A 21,660-nucleotide genomic window follows, 5' to 3' on the forward strand; every position below is an offset into this window, starting at 1 on the left:
CGAATCTCTCAATCACGATCTGTCTTGGTCTCCTGTGCCTCAGTTTGATCAAGAAAATTTTTAAAAGGGAAGTATTATGCTTATTTTCAGGTTCTTGTATTTTGAGTTTCTACTAGAACATTTTACATTCTTTAATGTTCAAAAACACTTTATTTTCCTCGTACTGTCTGAGCTGGAACACCTGTATTCACCATATGTTTAAAATGCTGCATTATAGCGCCTGTCTTTTAAGCCTCCCTCCCAAAAAAAAAAAACCCAGTCTGCTCTGATTGGTCAATGTTTCCAAGTCTCCTGTATGTGCACTCTGTGTATCTGCGCCATCATTACAGTTGGGGGAATGACTTTAACAGAGTATACAAGCACTTTCTATCATGAAGAATCACCAATAAAAACTTCTCAACAAACTTCTCAATCTTCACAACTGGATGTGTTTCAGCAGGAATATAATCCTAAATCGGAGCGAAATTAACAGTATAGGCAACCGAGATTAGATGTTTCCAAGACTTTAGCATGTCGCTACATGTAGCAATGTACTTGCAGCTAGTAAATGACTATAATGGATGGTCAGATTATAGCAGCACTTTGTAACATTAAATATCAACAATAAACCAAAATCTTCAATATTGGCCATGTTACAGCAGGAATATGATAATACTTTTCCTGTTCAAAATCACCACTAAAAGTTTCTAAACACAACCAGCATGTTCCAACAATAATATTATCCAAAGTCAGGGAGAAATTTACGTCATCAGCAACCAAGATAACATATATCCCTGACATTAGCACGTAGCTAAATGTAGCAGTGAATGTCATGCAGTAGTGTTCCTGGAGCTGATGACCATATTAAAGAAATCTGTCACAAGCTGACTTAAGCTTGTCACAAAAGTAGAAAAAATAGTTAAAAAACAGAGTTCAGAAAAGTTTGAAGCCTGATGTTTTTACTTTCACGAATGTTTGTCATTATTTGAAACGTTGGTCTCATTTAATATGAACATGCAACATCTATTTACATTCCAAAAAGTAATAAAAAGCACAATAGGTCTGCTTTGATGGATTCAAACTGGATTCAGATTCGATTCCACTTCCTTTCCTCGGCTTGGTTATTTTCCATTGATCCCGTCGAACTAAATGTCATGCCAGGTATTTATGTAAAGCCTCGAGTTGAGAAGCATGCTGAAACACTGAATGAGGAAGACTCGGAGAGAGAGACAGAGACACAGGAAAACCGAGAGACAGCGAGAGATTAGACGTCGGCCTGGCTTCTTTTCAGTTTGCTGAATGAGTGTTTTCCATGCCAGTCTGCCTTCCCCCCTCCTCCATCTTTCTCCAGTTTACAGCGGCCCGGATAGTGTGCCTGAGTACGTCGGCGCATGTGCTTCTTTGCCATGTCAGATATTTTCTCAGATGAGTGGAAGTGAATTATACATTGAGGCTGGCACAGTAAACGTGAGGCGTTGCTGCTTATGTAATAGCTGCTGTGAAACTCATTTGCCTGGCTGTATTTAGCAGCACTGGGCGTGTTTGTGTGTGTGTTTTATTCTGTGCTTTCACTCTGAATCTGTGACACCTTTGCCGAGAAGATATTGTGGCCTACTTTTCTTCACTGAAGACGGGTAGTAAGAAAACCTCTCTCCTACAATCATGGCTCCGTCACTGCATCCCTCCTCCTCACCCTCCTTTGCATCACATTGTCAGTCAAAGTGTTGTTGCTTTCAGTGAGATAACAAACCCCGTCTCTCTGCTCTCTGCCCTCTGTTAAACTGAAACAATGGCCTTCATACAGCCACAGCAGCAGGGGAGGGGAAGGAAGGAAAGTTTTAGGAGGGAAATTTTTACTCTTCTCTGCACATTTAGGACAATGAGAAGAAGTCAGAACAGCCTGAGCACCTGGATTTTCCAAAATATCTCCAGTAAACACCACACTAAAGACTAAAATGACCTTCACTGATAAGAGACCAGAGTGATTATTGTATTAAGTCCAAGTGACAGAATAAATGCTGAACTGGCCATTGATCCTGTCAAACAGTAGTCCACTGACCAGACTAATCCCTGTGTCTCTACCACCGGCATTCTTGGTATTTCCAGTGTCTGCGGGTCTGACCACTGACCGCCGCTGGATAACTGTCAGTGGCTGGAAAAGCTCCTGGAAAATCCAACATTTGGAGCGCACCAGGAATGTCAGTGATCTTCCCCTTTTTCACATACTGATACCTCAGTCGCCTTCAATGCCAGCTGACTGTAAACCAGCACGTTTCAGTTCTGGTGCTGTGCAGAGCTGCGGATGGGAACTAACTGAAACATGTCCGTAGCATCAAGTGTCGAAAACTGTACTGAAAGCTAGCATTTAGTGTTTGATCAAATTCTTGATCTCCTCAGAGTCTCATTGCCAGTTGGAGGTGCATAACGGTTGTAACCCATGCCAAACTCAGCTCTGGCGTCTTCAATACCTGACAGTAAGCATAATGAACCTCTTGAGTTATATGTTTTTATTATAAACTCACTAAAAAATGTATATTAAATCTTACACTTAAGCTCACCTCTATTGCCTGTAATGAGCATTGTCATCACTACTGCATTGCATTTTGAATAGCCTGTTTATGTCTGCATTGGCTCCAGTGTTTGCTGTAGTATTTCACCAGGAATACTATGCCATTTAGATTGGTTTAAGTCTTGTTTCTCTCAGTTGAAAAATACATAAAAAATCAAACCTGTGCTATCAGCAAAAGCAGCACCTAGACTGTTAACAAAAACTAGTTGTTGGTCTCACAGCATCTCAATTCTTACTCCCTTCACTGTTTTCCACTAAAACAGAATTGACTTCAAAAATATATTTTATACTTAGAGGCCTCTGCATATATAGCAATGCTGTTGAGCCAGTGTTGCAGTTGTTGGTTACTCTGATCATTCGCTCAGGGTCTTTTATCTGTTCTCTATTTCAAATCCAGAGGTGACTGTGCTTTTGCGGTTGTAGCTCCAAAACTTTGGAAAACCCTTTCCCTAAGATTCGCTTTTTAAACAGCTATTGAAAACGCATTTCTAAAGGTTAGCCTTCATTAAGCGTGTATACTTAATATGTGTGTGTATTCTGTACGTGAAACACTATGTAACTGTGTGCTTTAAAAATTGCACTGTAGATACAATTATTATTATATGGTAAAGATTTTACATTGACAAAATGTTGATGCAGCATCACCTTCTTTAGTCAGCTCGTGCTCTCTGTGGAGAAACACAACTCATTTCAAACTGGACCCATAAATAAGCATGTGATTGGCAGTTTGTGTCCCCAAATGACCGTAGTGTTTTCACAAAGCTGAGCTGCTACTTTCATGTCATTGACGTCTACTGCATCCCATTTCAATAGATTGCTGGCTGCTCTCTCAGTCAACCCCCACAGGGACTTTCTCTGCAGTTATATATGTGTGTGTGTGTGTGTGTTTGATGGAGAAAAGAAAAAAAATCTAGGCTCCGGTCGCCCCACTCTGCAGCAGCCTCTCACGTCCGAATTGAGGCCAGATGCTTTGAAATGCTAAAGAGTCCGCTGTCAGACTGTCACACACACAAAACTCACTCACTCATTCACCTATTCACCCACTCGTTCTCCTCCTTCCTTGCATTTCCCGCTCTTCCTGCCTCTCTATCTCATTTCACTCCGTGCATGAAAAATGTTGGCCTCCGCTGCCATCGCAACGCTCCCAAACAGAGGGAGAAGCTAAACAGCAACAAGTTGGTTGTAAAAGAAGAGAAGGGGGGAAAAGCTGGACTGTGGGAGGACCTGTTGCCAATTACTCCTGCACAGACTCACTTTTTAGAAACCTTGCTTAAAAGTTTGTGTCGCTGCAGAAAACCTGAACTCACAGCTTTTGTTACGCTACAGTGTCCACCATGTTGGATTGCCAAAAAGGACTCTAGTTTGAGTGAAAAGAGAATTGGCAGTGAGGACTGAGTAGGTTTGCATGCATTCGGCACTCACACACACTGCAAGACCTTAAAGCCAAGCCATGTGGGGGTAGGTGACAGTGAGCGACCGCTCAGACAGACAGTCATTGTGTTGGAATGGAGGCATATTATAACCTCAGGTCCTCTGGCAAAACACTAAAAGACTTCAACTCATTTTACAGTGGAGTCGGCTGACTTCATTCAAATACCATTCTCTTGCCTGTTTGAAGTTTTATTGTGGACTTTCAGTGAGTAGATGCGTGACAAATAAATGGGAGAGTAGATTAGGTGTGGAGTGATTGCCCTGCTGAGGTATTGTGTATGTCAGTGTGTTGCTGCCTTGCCTGTACTTGTGGATTTTCTTTTGTTAGCAGCCGTGGAGGATTATTGTGACTCACCTAGCCTGTTGATTGTCTCTCCCTCTCTGTCTGTCTTTCTCACTCTCCATCCACTGGGATCGCTGGTTTTAGGATTAATCAGAGCCACCCGGACTCTGTTTACCAAAATGGAATATTTCTACTCGTCTGAACAAGCTCTTGAATTCACACTCCGCTTTTTCAGTATCAAGCTTTATTATAAAGTGTGTGGGTGCCACTGACTACTGTTTTTGTGATCAGCGAAACTCTCCTGTATGGTGACCACTCACCGAAGAAGAAGAAACAGCATCATTTATGAATGTTTCTTATTATCGCTCACATTCTGATACTTTTGCCCTCGTCCATGCAGTGCCTGCTTCAGTCTGACAATTTTATGTTTTCCACCTGTTGCTCTTGCCTTCACGCTGGCTTTGCCCTCGGTTAGTCACGCTGTGGTGTTGCTGTTAAAGAAGGACAGATGAAAATCTAACTGCATAGACCAGTGAGCAGGGAGTTGTATTGGAGGGGGGAGGGGGTGGAAAAGGAAAGAGTGACAGGAGAGCAGTGGAGCAATAATCTAGCACAGGAGGTAAAACAGAGAGGAAAGTGATATGGGTAAAAATAGTCAGGAAAAGGAAAGAGTGATGAAAGTGGAGGAAGGAGGTTGAGGAGTGAGTTTGAGGACCCTAAAAACACAGCACATCATTAAAAGGATGTCACCTTTACCAGTGGTTAAAGCTGCACTAATCAATATTTTTCCATTAAAAATGGCTCAAGGTGAAATAGGTCGCTTGTAATGAGCCCACAGAGAATTCTCACACGACTGCAGTTGTCCCCAGCTGTGCTGAGCGTTTTAGTACCTTTCAGCCCATTGTTTTGGTTTTGTGACCCGTGATTTTAATGTTCGTTTTCACCCACAGCAGGCAACTGTTTTCTCAGGTGGTCGTCAAGGGCAAGCGCACTACAATGGGCCAAAACATTTCCATACAGAGAATGTGCTTCAGAAGCAATGCCACTTCAAAAACACATGTCAATCCATAACATTGGAAATGTGCTGCAAATAAAAAGTGCTGCAGAAAGCCAAAACAAATTCATTAACAGTCAACATGTGGCATATACAGAAATGATGAAGTCAGAGGCCTGGAGAACTTCTGCTGTGTTGACTATATATGCATCAATTTTCGTTTAATTTGTGAGTTCTTGCATCATTTACATTGCCTGCATCATCTGCATCGGCATTTGTGATGGTGTGGTGTTTGCTTTTTGGCTCTCTACAGCACGGCAGCACATTTTTTGTTAACGTTGTATTTCTTTGGGATTTTAATGTTGTTGTTTTTTTTTGTTTTGTTTTTCTAATTGTCATAACTTCTGAAGCTGTGAAATGTTTCTATAAATGGAAATTCTCTGGGCCATTGAAGCACATCTGTCCTTGTCAAGCACTGTAGTTTTCAGTGAAATTCCCCTAAAAAACAAGTGTTCACTACCTGCTCACCACCAAACTGCAGAAAGATACAGCAAGTGACAAGCTGGTGAAGATAGTGAAGCATTTAGCAGCTGAAGAGCCGGGTATTTCCCTCAACAGTTGGTGGGGACCAAAGCAGGGTTTAAAGAAGAGTAAATATTTGACATGTAGTCATTGGTAAGCATCCATATGTCTTTAAATGTTGCTCCATGTCTGCTAGATGTGTGATAAAGCATCTGTTTGCTGACATGTCTGCCATTGCAACTTCATAATCTGATAATATGTATCAATGCAGGTTTAAGTCAGACAGATCAGTTTTAATTGAGAATCATTGAAAGTTATTCACTGAGTAAACATTTCAAACATTTGTCAGTTATAGCTTTTGCCATTTTTGGAAACATTGCATTTGTTTGTATCATGGATTGAAATCAAGCACAAGCACAACGGCTGGCACCACACGTTGCTAGTATGTACGTTATCCATATTTTAAAAGGTTACCACACAACCATCCACAACAAACGTGCTGGTTTTGTTCTGTAGATCTATGACAACATGCACACTTTCATTTTCCAGGACTGATGATGCTTCAGTTGAGTTTGTTTTCACTGTGAAAGCTCACCACAGTGTAGATTTCAGCTGTCCTTTTCCTCTTGTTTTGTTTCTGTTTTATCGTTACAGTATCTGAAAGAGGCTGACATGTGGACAGAAGATGATAAAAGAGTGGAAAGGAAACTGACATAAGTAATGTGTTTGGTGCTCAGCAGTAGAGGAGATGGTTTAGATCGAAAATGATGTCTGCCTTCACATTTGATTTTCCTGTTCGCAGATCTTAAGGTGCTCAGACCTCGGTGTCTGTGCGCCGGCCAAATAAAGTCCAAACAGGATTATAAATGCCCGTTGTTCCCAAGAGCTCACAGGCCTCTTTGGAGCCTTTCTTTGGGCTACCTGGTATTGGAATTCCCCTTAAACCCCCGACCATCACCCCCACCCGGCCCGCCTTTGTGTTCTCGCCCTTAAACCCACTTCTTTTTCTTCTGCCTTATTCCCGCTTTTCTAACTCTGTCCTGATCCCGGCAGAGTCTCCGGAACAGCTCGGAGGTTGCGTGTGATTGTAAGGGGCGATCTGCTGCTGCGGAATAATGGGCTTCCTCTCCTGGGTAATACTGGCGTTATAAACAGACTTATCATAACGGGATTATTTCCCCGTCACAGACCCCACGTCTGGATCTTGTTAGAGAGCTACCTGGGAACCTCTTTCTTCTGTCAGTCCTGCTCTGACTCATCCCGGGCCAGTTGGTGGCATGTGGAGGATAAACTCTCACAACCACTTGGTGTATTTCCAGTTCCTGTCAGAGGCAGTAAGGATGCGTTTAAGCTATTCAGCATCATTTAATAGTTTTAGAGAGTCAGGAAGCGGTGTAAAGTGGCCCTGGGTTGACCTGGTAATAGCTGGCTGCAACACTATTAGAGTTTATTTTTGAACGTTGAATCAAATGCCTCGCTGACAGAAACGCCTCATGAAAGACTATCAGAATGATTTCAGGCACTTGAGATTTTCTATTTTTAGTGACGATGACTGTTTTTTTTTTTTTCTGCCTGTTTTGTGCTGCTGACAGCAGAGGAGGATGCGTGTAATGAGGAAGGTGGAGGAAGCGGTGATAGAGAGAAGGTAGAAGTATTTTCACTTTGTCAGAGGAATGCAGCCATGAAGGTGGTGGAGAGGAGGAGTGCTTTTAATAACCTTAAGAAACAACCAGTGAGCAACATCAGACGGGGAAATTAGCTTTTGGGATTTGTTGCCCGAGTAGCCAGAACAAAAACAGACCCTTGGAGGTCACAGGGGTGGGAGGGCAGAATTAGACCAGCTCCCCTCCGCTCATCAGGGGGTCACAGGGTTAGAGCTGAGGGGGTCACGGTTGATGGTCTCAGAGGGTTGTTAATTCTATTATCCCAGCCTGAGAGGTCCTTGTCAGGGCTGGGAGTGAAGAAGAGGTGGGCACGGCTGGATAAAAGGTGAAAGAAGGTTTTGAGGCGTGATCACTTTGGCATGGGAAGAGATCACATACCACACATATCTTAATCTCCTTGACTCATGTGTACTCATGAAGTCTGTCTCCTCTCTTTCACTCCCCCTCACTCCGTCACTTACTCACAGACTCACAGTTTAGTCAACATAGAGCCGCGTTGTTAAGTTCAGTTTGCACACAGATTTAAATGAACTAGTGTACGTTTAAAGTTCAAATTTTTTTCAATTAAATTTGAGCCCCACTTAGCTCTTTGATTTTGGTATGTTTTTTCTTGGTCTTAAGAGTGGTTGGATTTTTCAACTCAGTATGTCGCTTCAGATTTGTTGCCAACGTGGCAGTTTTTTTTTAGACCCAGCAGGCACAATCTCCAAATAAATGTGCCATTTTTGTCCATTGGAATCTGTTATTTTACTGATTTGTTTCATAAAAGCCCATCAAATATCCACCTGAACTTTAGCTTAAGCTTCAGCAGTATAGCTGTGTTGTCTGCTGGTGTTGTGCTGTGTTGTGTCGTGCCTGGTGTCATAAATCCCCGGGTGCCCTAAAACGAGTGCTGTTAACTGTTTCAGGCATGAACGACGCTCATTTTCAAGTTCATAAGTTGCAAACTGATGCGTTCAGTTCACCATTCACCAAATATATGAGTGGGTTAAATGAACTCCTCTTTTAGCATGTTCATGCACAACACTGACATGTAGTCAACTGGCAGGAATTGAACCACCCTGCTGTCGCACTGATTCATATATAAAGAAACCAACTCTATAATTTATTCATTTAATTCCCATGTAGTACTCGATCAGAAGCATTTTGATCTGACTGCCACTTTGTTTGGAGCATAGCATAGGCTCCATGTTTGGAGGTTGCCAGAATATAAGCTTGTCTGGCAGCTATTGTTTTGCAATACCGTGCTGTACTTAAATGTTTGAAACACACACGTTTTAGACAATTCTGGCAATAAACTACAATCTGATCTGATTGTTAAATTTTGCTCCAACAAACAAAAACTCCTGTTATTTCCAAAACGTTATATCCTTGTTTGCACGACTGATGGGTGCCCTGTAGATGCATCTGTTTTTTTGTGTTTGTGTGTGTGTGTGTGTGTGTGTGTGTGTGTGTATGAGTGTCAGTCTGTATGATTGTGTTAGTCCTGGCAGACTGTGCGCAGACATAGCTGGCGTGGATTATTCCACTTGGCCAGACGGATTTGGCTTTGGCACGACAGACTGAGGATATGTGTCCCCTCTCTGTCCCCACAGGAAACTAACACTGATAATACTATCTGCAAATGGAAGACTTAATCTGCTGGCACTTACTGTGTTAATATTGTGTATCCATGTTTCTCCTCCTAAAAATAGTGCAGTGACCAAGCGAAACTTTTATACCTTTCTTCAAAGAATTTTTTTTAATATGAGCACTGTGATCATGAAACAGTGAAGCGACTAGATTTCAAACGCCTTCAGAGGTAATACACGGATGACTGCTCACCAGGTTCAGACAGGGACGTTCAGGAAAATCACAGAGCAGCCGCAGATGGTGATGACCGTGACTCATTCTCTCTCCCTCAGTCTCAACTAAATCCATCCTATTTTTCCTCTTCCTGTCTCGTTAATGACATTGACAATTATCAGCGGGGTCACCAGAGACATAGAGTGTATTTAATGAGGGATGGGCCCTTAGTGGGGTGCTCCCATGGGAGAAATGTTTCAAATAAACAGCTGTTAAGTGGCTGTAGCTAATGAGTTTTGCGAGTGGCAACAAGCCTGAAAATCAACAAATAATTTGGCTTCATTGTTGCAAAGAAGATTGCTTTTAATTGTAGTAAGTTTGTATGTGAAGAAAGTGTGATCCATTATATTATTGCAAATATTAAAGATGATGCATTTAAACATTTTAATTTGAAACATTTAATGTGGTGATATGATTTGATTCAAAGCCAACAGAAAAGCCACATAATGAGTCTCATTCACATACATTTAACACATGGATGAGATTCAAAGCGCTAACCACATTAGCAACTGTCGGCACCCTGCAAGAACCGAGGTAGTTATATGTTTCTTATTTAGCGTAAGGATATTCATCTACAGTGGGAAAAGCACAGGTGTAAATAAAGATAAATTAATAAATAATAAAGATAAATGCAATAAATCATAGCTCATTAACTAATCTGTATTGAATCCACACAAGACACAAAGAAATAAGATTAGCAGTAGTTTTTTTTCAGTATGGTTTCCTTTTGAAGTGTTTGAATATTGCTTTCTTTACACACTACTCTGTTGTTTTTTTTAAGATTATTATTTTTTGCATCTTAGCCTTTGTTTCATAGGACCTGAGGCAGTTGTGGCAAGGACACTGCAGCCCCATTTTATGGGGCACCTGCTTTATCCACGAAGCCGCTGACGCCCCCATACTCTGGTGTTTTTGAACCCCTATAATGCAACCTTTGACAATGCTGCCGCTGATGAATTTGCGTTTCCTATGATAGCGCAAGTCTGTCCAAAAGAGGCTGGGACACGCTCCTTGACCCCGTGGGAGCTATGGGGTATGACATATGTGGAGTGTAACTGGAGCTGCAATGTTAAAGGATTACAGCAGACATCACTAGAAAAAAGGGATGGTGTCCATTCAGGTGCTCCCTGGGTGTGCTATTTATAGCCTCCTTAGGTCTGACAAAAGTTTTAGGTACAAATTGATGGTGACAGATATTTACAATAGAGCGTTTGTATACAGGAAGTGTTTGTTTACTTTTTTGTTCTATGATAGTGCGTTAGCTATTGAGGGACACTGCAGACCAGATTTCACTGCACATGTGCCATACTACTATTGTGTTTCGTAATTTTAAAACGTGACTTCTTTTCTTATGACTCTTTCTGGGATAGTGAAAGAGTGGCCCGCCTTTAGTGCCCAACTCTGCCTCTGATTGGCTTACCTTAACAGTCTTACCCTAACCCCAACCAATATTACTCCTCTAATATTAAATCTAAACAATGCAACCATCCAAGGCAGCAAGTACTAGACAATAGGGAGAGTAGGGCGTGTCATTCCTTTGCTATTCTAGGAAATGCAATTTCACTTCCTGGTATACCTCTCAGAAACTCCTGCAAAATACAGCTGCCTGAAACTAAACATGTTAAATTTAATTGATGAATCATTCATGTTATTATTTACACCTGTGCTTTTCCTACCGTAATAAACCAAATGTCTGCTCTGAAAAGGCCTTTTTTCTATAAAAGCGATATCTCTAGAGGCAGCGGACATTATTGCTGAGGTGTAACTGATAACATATATGATGGCCCGCTGCATTCAATTGTAGCAAGAAGCTCCTGAAATAAAACTGGAACACTGAATCCAGGAGTTATTAACAGCCTTAGTTGCACCTGGATGAGTCAAACTATCCACCACTAGATTGTTTGGAGTGACTTTTTTTCCTCTCTTACTGTCGTGCATAGCTATATCCCTCTCTGGAGATGTATGGAAAATATAACACAGGAATGCAGATCAACAGTACACTTATTTCATTACTAAGAAAAACACCTTCTGGTTAGTAGTAGCTTCAGATACCAACACTTTCCTTTACTGGTGTCTTAAATTCAACTGCCTGCACATGTCTTTTAGCGTCCAAATTCATGAGTTCATCACCTGTGATACTGAAAGTTTAATCTAGCTGTTGGTGTCGCAACACTCTGGGGAAATATTTTTAAGATATTTTGCTTGTCAGGTTTTAATAAATATCCTTATCTGTGTGTGAGGCCACAATCCACACCACTGTGCTGGAGTTTCACTGGTTTCCACTCAGTGCAGCTCCAGCAGTCTTTACAGGGTCCTGGTGCCAGCCCTGTTTGTGTATGTTGTGTTTCCTTAAATGTGTGCCTTGTAAATCAGACAGAAAAGGCAGAATTTATTATTTGGATAACTGAATAAAATTTTATTTGGAAAAAAGGGCCATAAATTTGGTCCTGACATCTTTGGCAATTAGAAGCAGGTATTATGTCTAACTCTCCAGAAGAGCATGTGTAATAGTCACATCTGTTGCATCTGGTTTCTGATTTTTTTTTTTTCTTGCCTTATCTTCTCTCTTCAGAGTGTGTGGTGTGTCTGACGCTGTCGGGGTGCCATGGCTCTGGTTCAGGCACTACCTGTGACTGTGACTGACCACCCTAATCAAGGTCTCGACGTCCAGCCGTGCCGGCCGCTGTCATCTCACTCCCCCTCTGGCCCCTGCCCTGGCCCCTGTGGGCCCTGCAGTTCTGGGACAGCCATGGGTTCTGTCAGCAGCCTCATCTCAGGCCGGACGTATCAAGAGAGACACTGCCGGGCCGCCAGCGAATTCACCACCAAATCACGCCGCTCCACGCCAGCTACCAGCTGCTTTCGGCTCCAGGATAACACCCTCCGCAGTGGGAGCTCTCTGGAACAGCTGCTGGTTATCAGCAACCAAATGCTTCCCCAGGCCCAGGTTCTGCCTCCACCGCTGCCCACCAAGAAGCAGCCACGGCCTGGGAACTCTGCTGGGAACTCTGCTGGGAACTCTGCCGGGGCAGGCAGTGGAACGGTTGCCGGAGCAGCAGGTGGTGGCTGTAATGGGAACTCTGGTTATGTGAGCGATGAGGTGGTGGTTGGAGACTGGAATGACAACCTGGTGGTGGCAGCTGCAAGCCCCTGCAGTGACTCGGAGGACCAAAGGGACAACAGGACTCTGAACGGCAACATTGGGGGGCCACCTCCCAAACTCGTCCCAGTGTCCGGACAGTTAGAAAAGGTAAGAGTTGATTCTAGAGCTAGGCCAAGAAGTTGGCCAGGCAGATGTGTTCAGCTCATTGCAGATATGTAGTGCTGCAGGAATGACATTTTTTGTAGCTAAAAACAGAAGTTAACATCACACTGGTTCACATGACAAAAAGCCAATTCTGCTGGATTTTGTATTATCTATAGAAATTAAGATCTGTGGTAAAACAGAAGTTTATGCTTACATATCTTGTTTAGCAGGATAACCTTCACAAATGCACACCACTTAAATGATTTTTGTAGCATAAATGTGATCACCAGAAATGAAAACCTTGTGTTAGGCTGTGAACAAGCTATACCACGATCTCATGATCTTCAGTGTCGCCACCACAATGAGGTTGTAAAGTCATGTTCGGCGTGATGACGTTCTGTTGTCTCATTTAGTCTCGTTACTTTTTTAGGACAAGAAAAAACTTCCAAATTCACAATTGGGGTATTTACTGATGTAATTTCTGTCACAGAACAAAACATGAAAGTCTCTCAAGCTTTTGTAAACCACAGACCTTTTTTCAGGCTTCTAACCAAAAACCCATTAACTTTGAGACCATGGAACCAGATGTGCAAAAAAGATCATTTATGGGTTTTAGGAATAATTTCTGCAACACTCCATATTGATATCAGTGTGTATTTTGGCTGATAAATAAAAATAACCTGCAATACAGAAATGCAAAATTAGGTTTGATGTAATTTAGAAATAGTGTCATTACTACATAGTTTGTCCACCATACAGCACTGGGTTGACTTTCTATGGCCAAAATAAATGTGTTGATGTTTAAAAGTTACTTTTGGCCCATATTTCATTACTTTTTCTCTTTTCTAAACTTAAAAATATCAGTATTATCCCCAAAAAAATCCTTTATCCATCAAACTGTAGCATATTGTGCTACATTGACACTGATAAATGCAAGAGCTCAATCAATGCATAAGCACTGTCAATATTATTGTCCGTAGCAAAAAATGGGTAAAGAAATGATATGTTTATGCTTAAGCATAAAAGTTTATTCTTCAACTTGGAAATGACAAAATCATTTTAACTCAAGATCCACTTTCAAGCCTTTTATGTAGCCTTCAACCACATCACAGTCTTCTGAACTAACTCTATTTGCAAAAACGAACTATTTGCTGATACAGACTGTGAGACATGGTTGAAATCTCTTAAAAAAGCATTTCTCAATCTCAGTTCTCAGTATCCACCTCAAAACTTCTATATAATCCTCCCTTACTTGAAGGGGTTTAAATAATATAAATATTTCCAATGTGACATACCTTTGGGGCAATAGTGTGTAATAAACACATACTTCTCACTGCGAGTGTTTAACCACCTCTCAGCATGACACTGACTCGCTAACGGCTCCATAAGAAGACTTTGACCTTCAACCTGAAGATATTTATAGGAAAATCTCTTCTTTAATTACAGCTCAATATAACACCCTGAGACATTAAATATCATAGTGAGGACTTTTTTTCTCTGCTCCCCCTGGAGTACACGCTGAAACGCTGAGGCAGATGTGAGCATTTGTGCAGTGTGTGCTGACATGTTTTACAGCAGATTACCTCAGCTGTCTAATTGGCTATTTATTTCCATCGATCCAGAGGGAGGCTTAATCACCGGCCTGACAGGCTCAGATGGATCGTTTGACAGCTACTCACCTTGCAGACACATCATGATCAATGTCACAGCTCGCTTACAGTCACTGACGTGTTTAGTGAACCCGAGGAAGATCATTAAGAAAAATGCTTACAGAACATGTGATGAGCTTCCACCCTCTCTGTCTTTGTCTCGCCTCACCCTCCACTCCTCTCCCTCCTCTCTGTTTCTCTGCCCTTTAATCTGATTTCCTCTGTCCTCTCCTTCTCTTGCCTATCTCTCTATATCTTAGATGATAGGAAAAATCATTAAGAAAATTGCTTAACGAAGGCCATGAATATCAATTAAACCAAATTAAACTAATCAGAGCCTGGAGGGGTGACCTGCCGGCATATCACTCACCCCTCTCTAATGAGTTTTATTCAGCCGTTGCTAATTAGCATAGCTTAGCCTTAATCAATCACTTATGCTGTTTTTTTTTCTATAATTATGTACTTTCAGAACATGGAGAAAGTGCTGATACGTCCAACGGCGTTCAAACCTGTCGTTCCCAAGAATCGTCACTCTGTGCAGTACTTGTCACCACGGCCAGGGGGCAGCAGTCTGTCGGAGAGCCAGGCCAGCCTCAACCTCCTGCTGCCCCTCGGGGGGCCCAGCAGCGCCAGCGGCACAAACGGCGTCGGAGGGAGCAGCAGTTCCAGCTCTGAAGGGAAGCGCAACTCCTACAGCGGAGGTCGCAATGCTCGCAGCAGCCAGTCCTGCTCCATGTCAGATTCAGGGAGGAACTCCCTCTCCAGCCTCCCCACTCACAGCAGCACAGGCTACAGTTTGGCCCCCAGTGAGGGCTCCAGCTCCGGGTCTGGCTCCGGGGGCCAGCTGGAGCCCAGCCAAGGCCTGGGCCGAAACACTTCCGGTGGAAGTGCGAGCCATGGCCACACTAACTCAGACAGTGGACGTTCCTCATCCAGCAAGAGCACAGGCTCGGGGTCGCTAAGTGGGCGCGGGCAGCCCCTGTCGGACAGCGGGTCCTGTGGCCACTCGCCGCCACCTGTGGAGGGCTATGAGGCGGTGGTAAGGGAGCTGGAGGAGAAGCTGCGGGAACGAGACCAGGAGCTCCAGCAGCTCCGGGAAAATCTGGATGAGAATGAAGCTGCAATCTGCCAGGTGAGACATAAAGACACTCACCACACCTCACACTGACCACACACACCCTCCTTTAAAACCTACCGGAAACCTCCGCGCTGAAAAATGAAGCTATGCTGACGTGCCAGTTCACTGACCAGCTACTTGAGGCTGGCTCCAAATGTTGAAATACCCAGCTTTACAAGTGAAATAAACATGTTTACAGCCACATCTGTGATGTGTCACCACAATCTGTGAGTGAGATTTACACCTTGATCCTCCACAGCTTCAACCTCTCATTCAAATATGGCCAGTTTTGGCTCCTGAAAACCAAAATACCAATGGCTGAAATACTGAACGTTTTAAGTTCAGGCTTCAAAATGGAAAACCACAAACCAATGGGTGAAATCATTCTAACTAAGCCCATCATTCATACAGTCTATGTTCAAAAAAATAAACTACTTAATAGAATTTAATGCTGCTTTCACATGATACTCAGATGGTCCTATTTCCAGAGTTGGGAAGTTGTCATTCGGACTTGAGTGTTTTTCAAGAGCTTGAAAACACTCAAGTTGTAATATTGTTGTAGTATTGACACAACATAGATGCTGCAAAGAGGATGTGTTGTATTTCATTGCTGAAAGGGTTAAAATAACACATTGATGGCTGTTTTTGAACCAGTTCATTCCCCAAAACAACTGAAATTTTGCTTTACCTGACTCGTTATCAGGGTTTATGCTAATAAATATTATTTTAGTTAATCTTGTTTTTTCTAAGTGGACAATAACTAACGGTTTAAACATATTACACCATATTTTAAATTACCAAAAAATGTATGTGAATTAATAAAATAGTTTCTTACTGTAAACCAGACATTTACTTTCATCCACCATGTTTCCAAATATGTGATGTCAAACTCATGTAGCAGAATTTTCATCTCAATCTTCCCCCCAGAAATTCATTGTTCTAAGTATTCCAGCATCACGAGTGCAACATTAGCACAGTTAAAACACTGACTTCTCATGTCTTGTGCTATGGAAGGTGTATGAGGAGAAGCAGCGTCGCTGTGAAAGAGAGATGGAGGAGCTGAGACAAAACTGTGCAACGAAGATGAAGCAGGCTTCTCAGAAGGCCCAGAGGTCTCAGCAGGTGTTGCAGTTACAGGTAAGAGTTTAATAAAAAACAACCTTTAGATGTGTTTAAATTGTTACTTTTCCTGTTTTATGCTGTTAGCTGGAGATTATTTCCTTGAGTGTGCATGTCTTATCCTAGATCAACATATCCATTTCAGTATGTAAGGCATTTGTGAAAAATGGATTTCTGTGTGTCTTCAGGTATTTCAGCTACAGCAAGAGAAAAAGAAGCTGCAGGAGGACTTCTCCACTCTGCTGCAGGACAGAGAGACGCTGGAGAGGAGATGTGCCACCATCCAGAGAGAGCAGACCCAGCTGGGGCCACGCCTGGAGGAGACAAAGTGGGAGGTGAGTGAGAGACAGACATTGGAGAGGTGTCAGGTCAGCGTGATTAAAGTGATAACATCCCTCTTTGAGTCTGGTAGTAGGCTAGTAGATCTTTGCTTTGATATACTAACAAAAGCATAAAATGCCCCTGAAGAAACGTGTCAGAGGTCTACCATAAGGGCTAATTTGTTCTGTATTTTCTGCGCTTCCACTTTACTCTCTAACGCACTTTCCAATCCATCAGGTGTGTCAGAAGTCAGGAGAGATCTCCCTCCTAAAACAGCAGCTGAAGGAGATCCAGGCAGAGCTCAGCCAGAAGGCCGGAGACATCGTGGTACTGAAGGCCCAGCTGAGAGAAGCGCGTTCTGAACTGCAAGCCAGCCAGGCTCGATCCCAGGAGGCCGGGGCCGCCCTGCGGACGCGATCTCTGGAGCTCGAAGTCTGCGAAAACGAACTCCAGAGGCGCAAGAGTGAAGCTGAGCTGCTGCGGGAGAAAGTGGGCCGTTTGGAAGAGGAGTCATCCCGCCTTCGTGAAACTCTGTCAAATCACAGCGGACACTCTCTGCCTGGGACTCTAACGATGAAGGGGCAATGCATGACCCTCTCCATCCAGCAGAGTAGAGGCATGACAGGGAGGGGCGGTCCCAGTCCGTCTGTGTACCGGGATGCAGAGGAGAGTCATCTGGTGTGGGGAGGGGAGAGTGATGAAGCCAAGGCTCAGAGGCAGAATGCTGAAGCAGTTTTGGGACTCAGACAACAGGTACAAGAGTTTTTACTGCACTTTTTCCAGGCATATGTTATGCAAATCTCTCTTTCAGAGGAAATACTTACAGTTATAACTTTCCAGAACTAATTAGCATGGAAGATATGATCAGTTGTTTTAGATAAAACGACAAAGCAGTGTATAACTTAAATGTGGCTCCACTTTGACTATTAATAACATTAAAATGCAACTTATTATGTTAATGCAACAGTATTAGCAATTGAAAACCATAGTAGACAAAGATATAATCACCTGGACACTTTTTCTGCATAATGAGGACCTTTAAATTTGAAACTAATGACTACATGTTGCTGCTGATACCTCTTTTCCTTTTCCTTCTTCTCCACACCGTGGTATTACTTAACACATCCTGCAGTTTCTAACATGTCTTCTGTCTCTTTTTCTCAGGTGGACAGGCTGAAGGCTGAGCTCATGTATGAGAGGAGGACTAGTGAGGAGCAACTGTCACGATTTGAGGATGAGAGGAGGGTGTGGCAAGAGGAGAAGGAAAAGGTAAAACAAAGAAGGAGAGGATTTTGCTTTTGGTCTTATCTCTCAGTGATTGCCTTTTGATCTCTGTCATTTTCACTCAGTGTCATTCATGTCTAGATAGGGAGGGCTGAACAGATTTTACTTTGGGAAGACCGTGGTTAGTAGGCACACAGTGGTTTACTGATGTTTACGAAAGAAAAGGAAGATACCTACCGACTGTAATTTGTTGCTCAAATGACATGCGCTGTGCATTGCTGCGTTACAAAATTTGAAATTTAATCTCCGGGTGCAGCCTTTGTGCGCTGATAAACAGCCGATTAAGAGTGCTTTGCGTGCTGCAGTGTTGTTGCTCTCGCTTGAGAGCACTCAACTACATTGAAAACAATGGATTAGAGGGTTTAACAAAAACACTACATGTGCACGTTAAATGTCCATGTTTTCTTGTTCAAATTAAATGTTTCAAATGTTTCTATTGGTTGCTTTAACATTGTGCCAACAAAACCTGTAATGGGGCTGGCTGGCACAAATGCTCAACATGATTTTAATCATGAATCACCTAATTTTAACCAACCCCGATCTCTACTTCTCTGACTCTCCCTTCTTCTGTACTCACTCTCCGTACTTCCCTCCACCAGGTAATCCGCTACCAGAAACAGCTGCAGCAGAACTACATCCAGATGTACCGTCGTAACAGGGATCTTGAGCGAGTGATGAGGGAGCTGAGTCTGGAGCTGGAGAACAGGGACATGGAGGACTATGATGTTCACAGTGGCAGCAACGACATCCACTTTGAGGAAATCACCGCTACTGAGATTTAAAAACACATTTTTACAGTAACAAGTGCACAGAAACATGGAAACACAACCCACACAAGACTCTGAGGATGTATACCAAACTTTGAACTCCGGGCCAAATACTGCACTACCTTCAATACGGCTTTACCTGGACCACTGAGCGAGCACTCACCACTCGTCACTGTCAAAAGGGAGATCTCCCAAAGGTGCATCCCTACTTCCTGCTAATAGACAAGTACTCCAATAAAAGTGTCCCCTCTGGCGCTTTTAATGGGTTTTATTCCACTACAAAGCCAGCACAAAGACTTCTTTCCTTCTGTGGGAGAAAAAGCAGCGAAGAAAGTTTTTCTTTCTTAGACCACGTTCAAATCAGGGTATCGTAAATCGTCGGGAATTTCAAGCAAAAAATGTTACAACAGGCACAGCAGTCTGGTTTAAGTGCAGCCACACCTTTCCCGGTAGCACACAAAGTTGAACCCCCGGCCACCAGCATGCATGTAATGATGCATCATGACGTCAGCCCCATTAATGATGATCTCATCGCCTGTCCAAACAACAGCTGCACCAGTTCTCCAATTCACCGCTGAAGGGAAATTACACCACATATTACAACATCTCCTGTTTGTTTTATGGTGTTCAGAGGATCAGCAGTTCATTTCGTTTTTCAAATGATAAAAGGATAAGAATATTTTGTTTCTGTGCTCCTAAGCCGATTTGAAGAAGAATGTATTGTGACTGTTATCACTCCAGAGAAATGCAGTATAAATGGTCATCGCCGGCAATGAAAGAATCTGCTCAACAAGGGAAACATCTTTGCACAACCTTTCTGCGCTTTTTTGTTCATGATACAACCATCGTTCTTGTAGAGAAAATCACCAAATTTCAACAAACCAGTTTGAACAATCTAATCAGTCACTTTCCCAAACAACCACAGAGGACACAGAAACCAAACGTTCAAAGGACGCTGCTCACAGTCATCCTGTTGCATTCGACCAATGCATCAACTCATTCAGACGACGCAACAAGCACGGACATAAACATTTACATTTCACAATTATGTAGCACTAGGAAGCAGACTGTAGCACGTGAGATATCACCAGGATGCTGCTGATTCTCCTCTCTCTCTTTCTATTTCTGCCTTTGTCTCTATGTCTGCTCTCTCTCTCTTCCATCTCTGCTTGTTACCCAACTATTTTTATAACAGTCAGGAAACTAAAAATGGAGCATATTCTTTCAGTTTGCTCGTGACGTCACTAAGAGATTTAAGGCATGCTTATTCAGAGTTTCCGTTTATTCTCCCTCATTCCCATTAGTGCTCTTTATTTAGCTTTTTGGCAGCCCATTGCCAAGTAACACCTTTAAAGTCTTCCCAGTCTCCCCTAGACTATAATCTTCACTGACTGCTATACAGGTAGCAAGACTGGCATGTCTGCATGTCTTTGTTATATCAGATTTCAGAAGGAGCCGGTTCAGGTGGCAGTGAGGTGAGAATTTGCCGATGCAGTAGCTCCAGCGCTGAATGTCCTCGAAGCGGGTCAGCTGAATATAAGCTGGCGAGGAGCATGTTCTCATTTGAAGCTGTTTTCTCACAGTATATGCAGGGCTGTGTGTAACACTGAGCGTGGCGGGTCTCGATGGAAAAAGTAATGAGCTGAGAACTTTTATTTTACAAAGAGTCTATATCAAGGAATAAATGGAAATCTATATAATGGAGGAGATGTTGTATATTTTTTTATATATAGCACCTGAAGATATTTTGTTGTAGTACTGATATAAGTGTGGATTTAATATACAAAGTATAAAGACTTCTATATATAGATATATATAAATATCACATACCAGTATTTCAAATGATGGATCAGTTATAAATGGAGGAGGCAGGATAGAGAGAGTGCACCTAATACTGTAATGCATGAGAATATGTTTACATTATATAATCTGTGTAACACAAACTTAATGACCAAACTTTGCAGCTGATAAACACAGTTGGGAGCTTTTGGTTTGGGCTCAGTTTTGACTTGTTGTCTCTCCATTTTGATTGATCTTTCATTTGATCGTCAGTATCATAGTATCACGCCGGTTCATGTCTTCATTATTGGGTTTTGTGCACGTTGTTAGTTTTAAAAGCATGAGATGGGTCATTTTTTTGTTTACTTGAGGTTGGAGATGATGCAAACCAATGTTATGTTTCCTATTCTTGGAAATTAAATTGAACCCGTTTCAGAAAATTTGATCAGTATATTTGATCAGTCTGTAGTTTGCATGAGATCACCACATTCACTGTGGTTTGAGAGACTTTGTGGAATAGTAAGAGTCTACATAATTTGTGAACACAAAGCCATGGGAGGTTATTTTGAATGGAACAAGTTGTCCAATCATATTTAATTTACGAACCTGACCTAGACTGTTACTCACTTACAACAGATGCAGCACAGGTACAAATCAACAACAAAAAAAGGTGATGCAAAGTACTGTGTGCATCCCAAAATGTCCATTTTATCCTCACATCTCAGTTGTCTTCATTGTCACATAACCATTTTCTGTGTAAATATGTAAAACACTAAATAGTATGACAGAGTGACATTGTCTTTTATTTAGACAAAATATCTATTTTAAATGTAGCCACTGTGACTAGACCAAAGCAACGTAACACATTTTCTTTCTTTTTTTGTGGCATTCTTCTCATCCTTTTTGTGTGCATTTTTTATGTTTACTTAAGTTGTGTCCTCAGTAATTCATAAAGTATGTAGTTGTCCATGTATATTTTTATGTGTACATTTCTTGTACAAATGACTGTGTTTTTAATTAAAGAACAAGTTGTCACATATTAAAGATACTGTTGATTTAACTGATTTTTTTTTTACTGAAACACACCAAG

The 21,660-nt window shown here is 42.2% G+C and overlaps 1 protein-coding gene across 2 annotated transcripts in view; it reads left to right on the forward strand.

The window, feature by feature from the left end:
• lzts2a (leucine zipper, putative tumor suppressor 2a) overlaps positions 1 to 21,614 on the forward strand; it is a 51,012-nt gene extending 29,398 nt beyond the window's left edge. For both annotated transcript variants that reach the window (XM_042502163.2, XM_042502164.2), the window contains 7 exons: positions 11,860 to 12,537; positions 14,653 to 15,315; positions 16,315 to 16,437; positions 16,608 to 16,754; positions 16,978 to 17,493; positions 17,905 to 18,009; positions 18,624 to 21,614. In XM_042502163.2, coding sequence (XP_042358097.2) covers positions 11,893 to 12,537; positions 14,653 to 15,315; positions 16,315 to 16,437; positions 16,608 to 16,754; positions 16,978 to 17,493; positions 17,905 to 18,009; positions 18,624 to 18,806 — 2,382 coding nt within the window. In that variant the 5' untranslated portion in view covers positions 11,860 to 11,892 and the 3' untranslated portion in view covers positions 18,807 to 21,614. The remainder of the gene's footprint in view (positions 1 to 11,859; positions 12,538 to 14,652; positions 15,316 to 16,314; positions 16,438 to 16,607; positions 16,755 to 16,977; positions 17,494 to 17,904; positions 18,010 to 18,623) is intronic.
• Positions 21,615 to 21,660: the final 46 nt, after the last annotated feature.

The sequence above is a fragment of the Plectropomus leopardus genome, chromosome 13 (genome assembly GCF_026936395.1).
Source record: "Plectropomus leopardus strain MGB_pleo_1.0 chromosome 13, ASM2693639v1, whole genome shotgun sequence".
NCBI lineage: Eukaryota > Metazoa > Chordata > Actinopteri > Perciformes > Serranidae > Plectropomus > Plectropomus leopardus.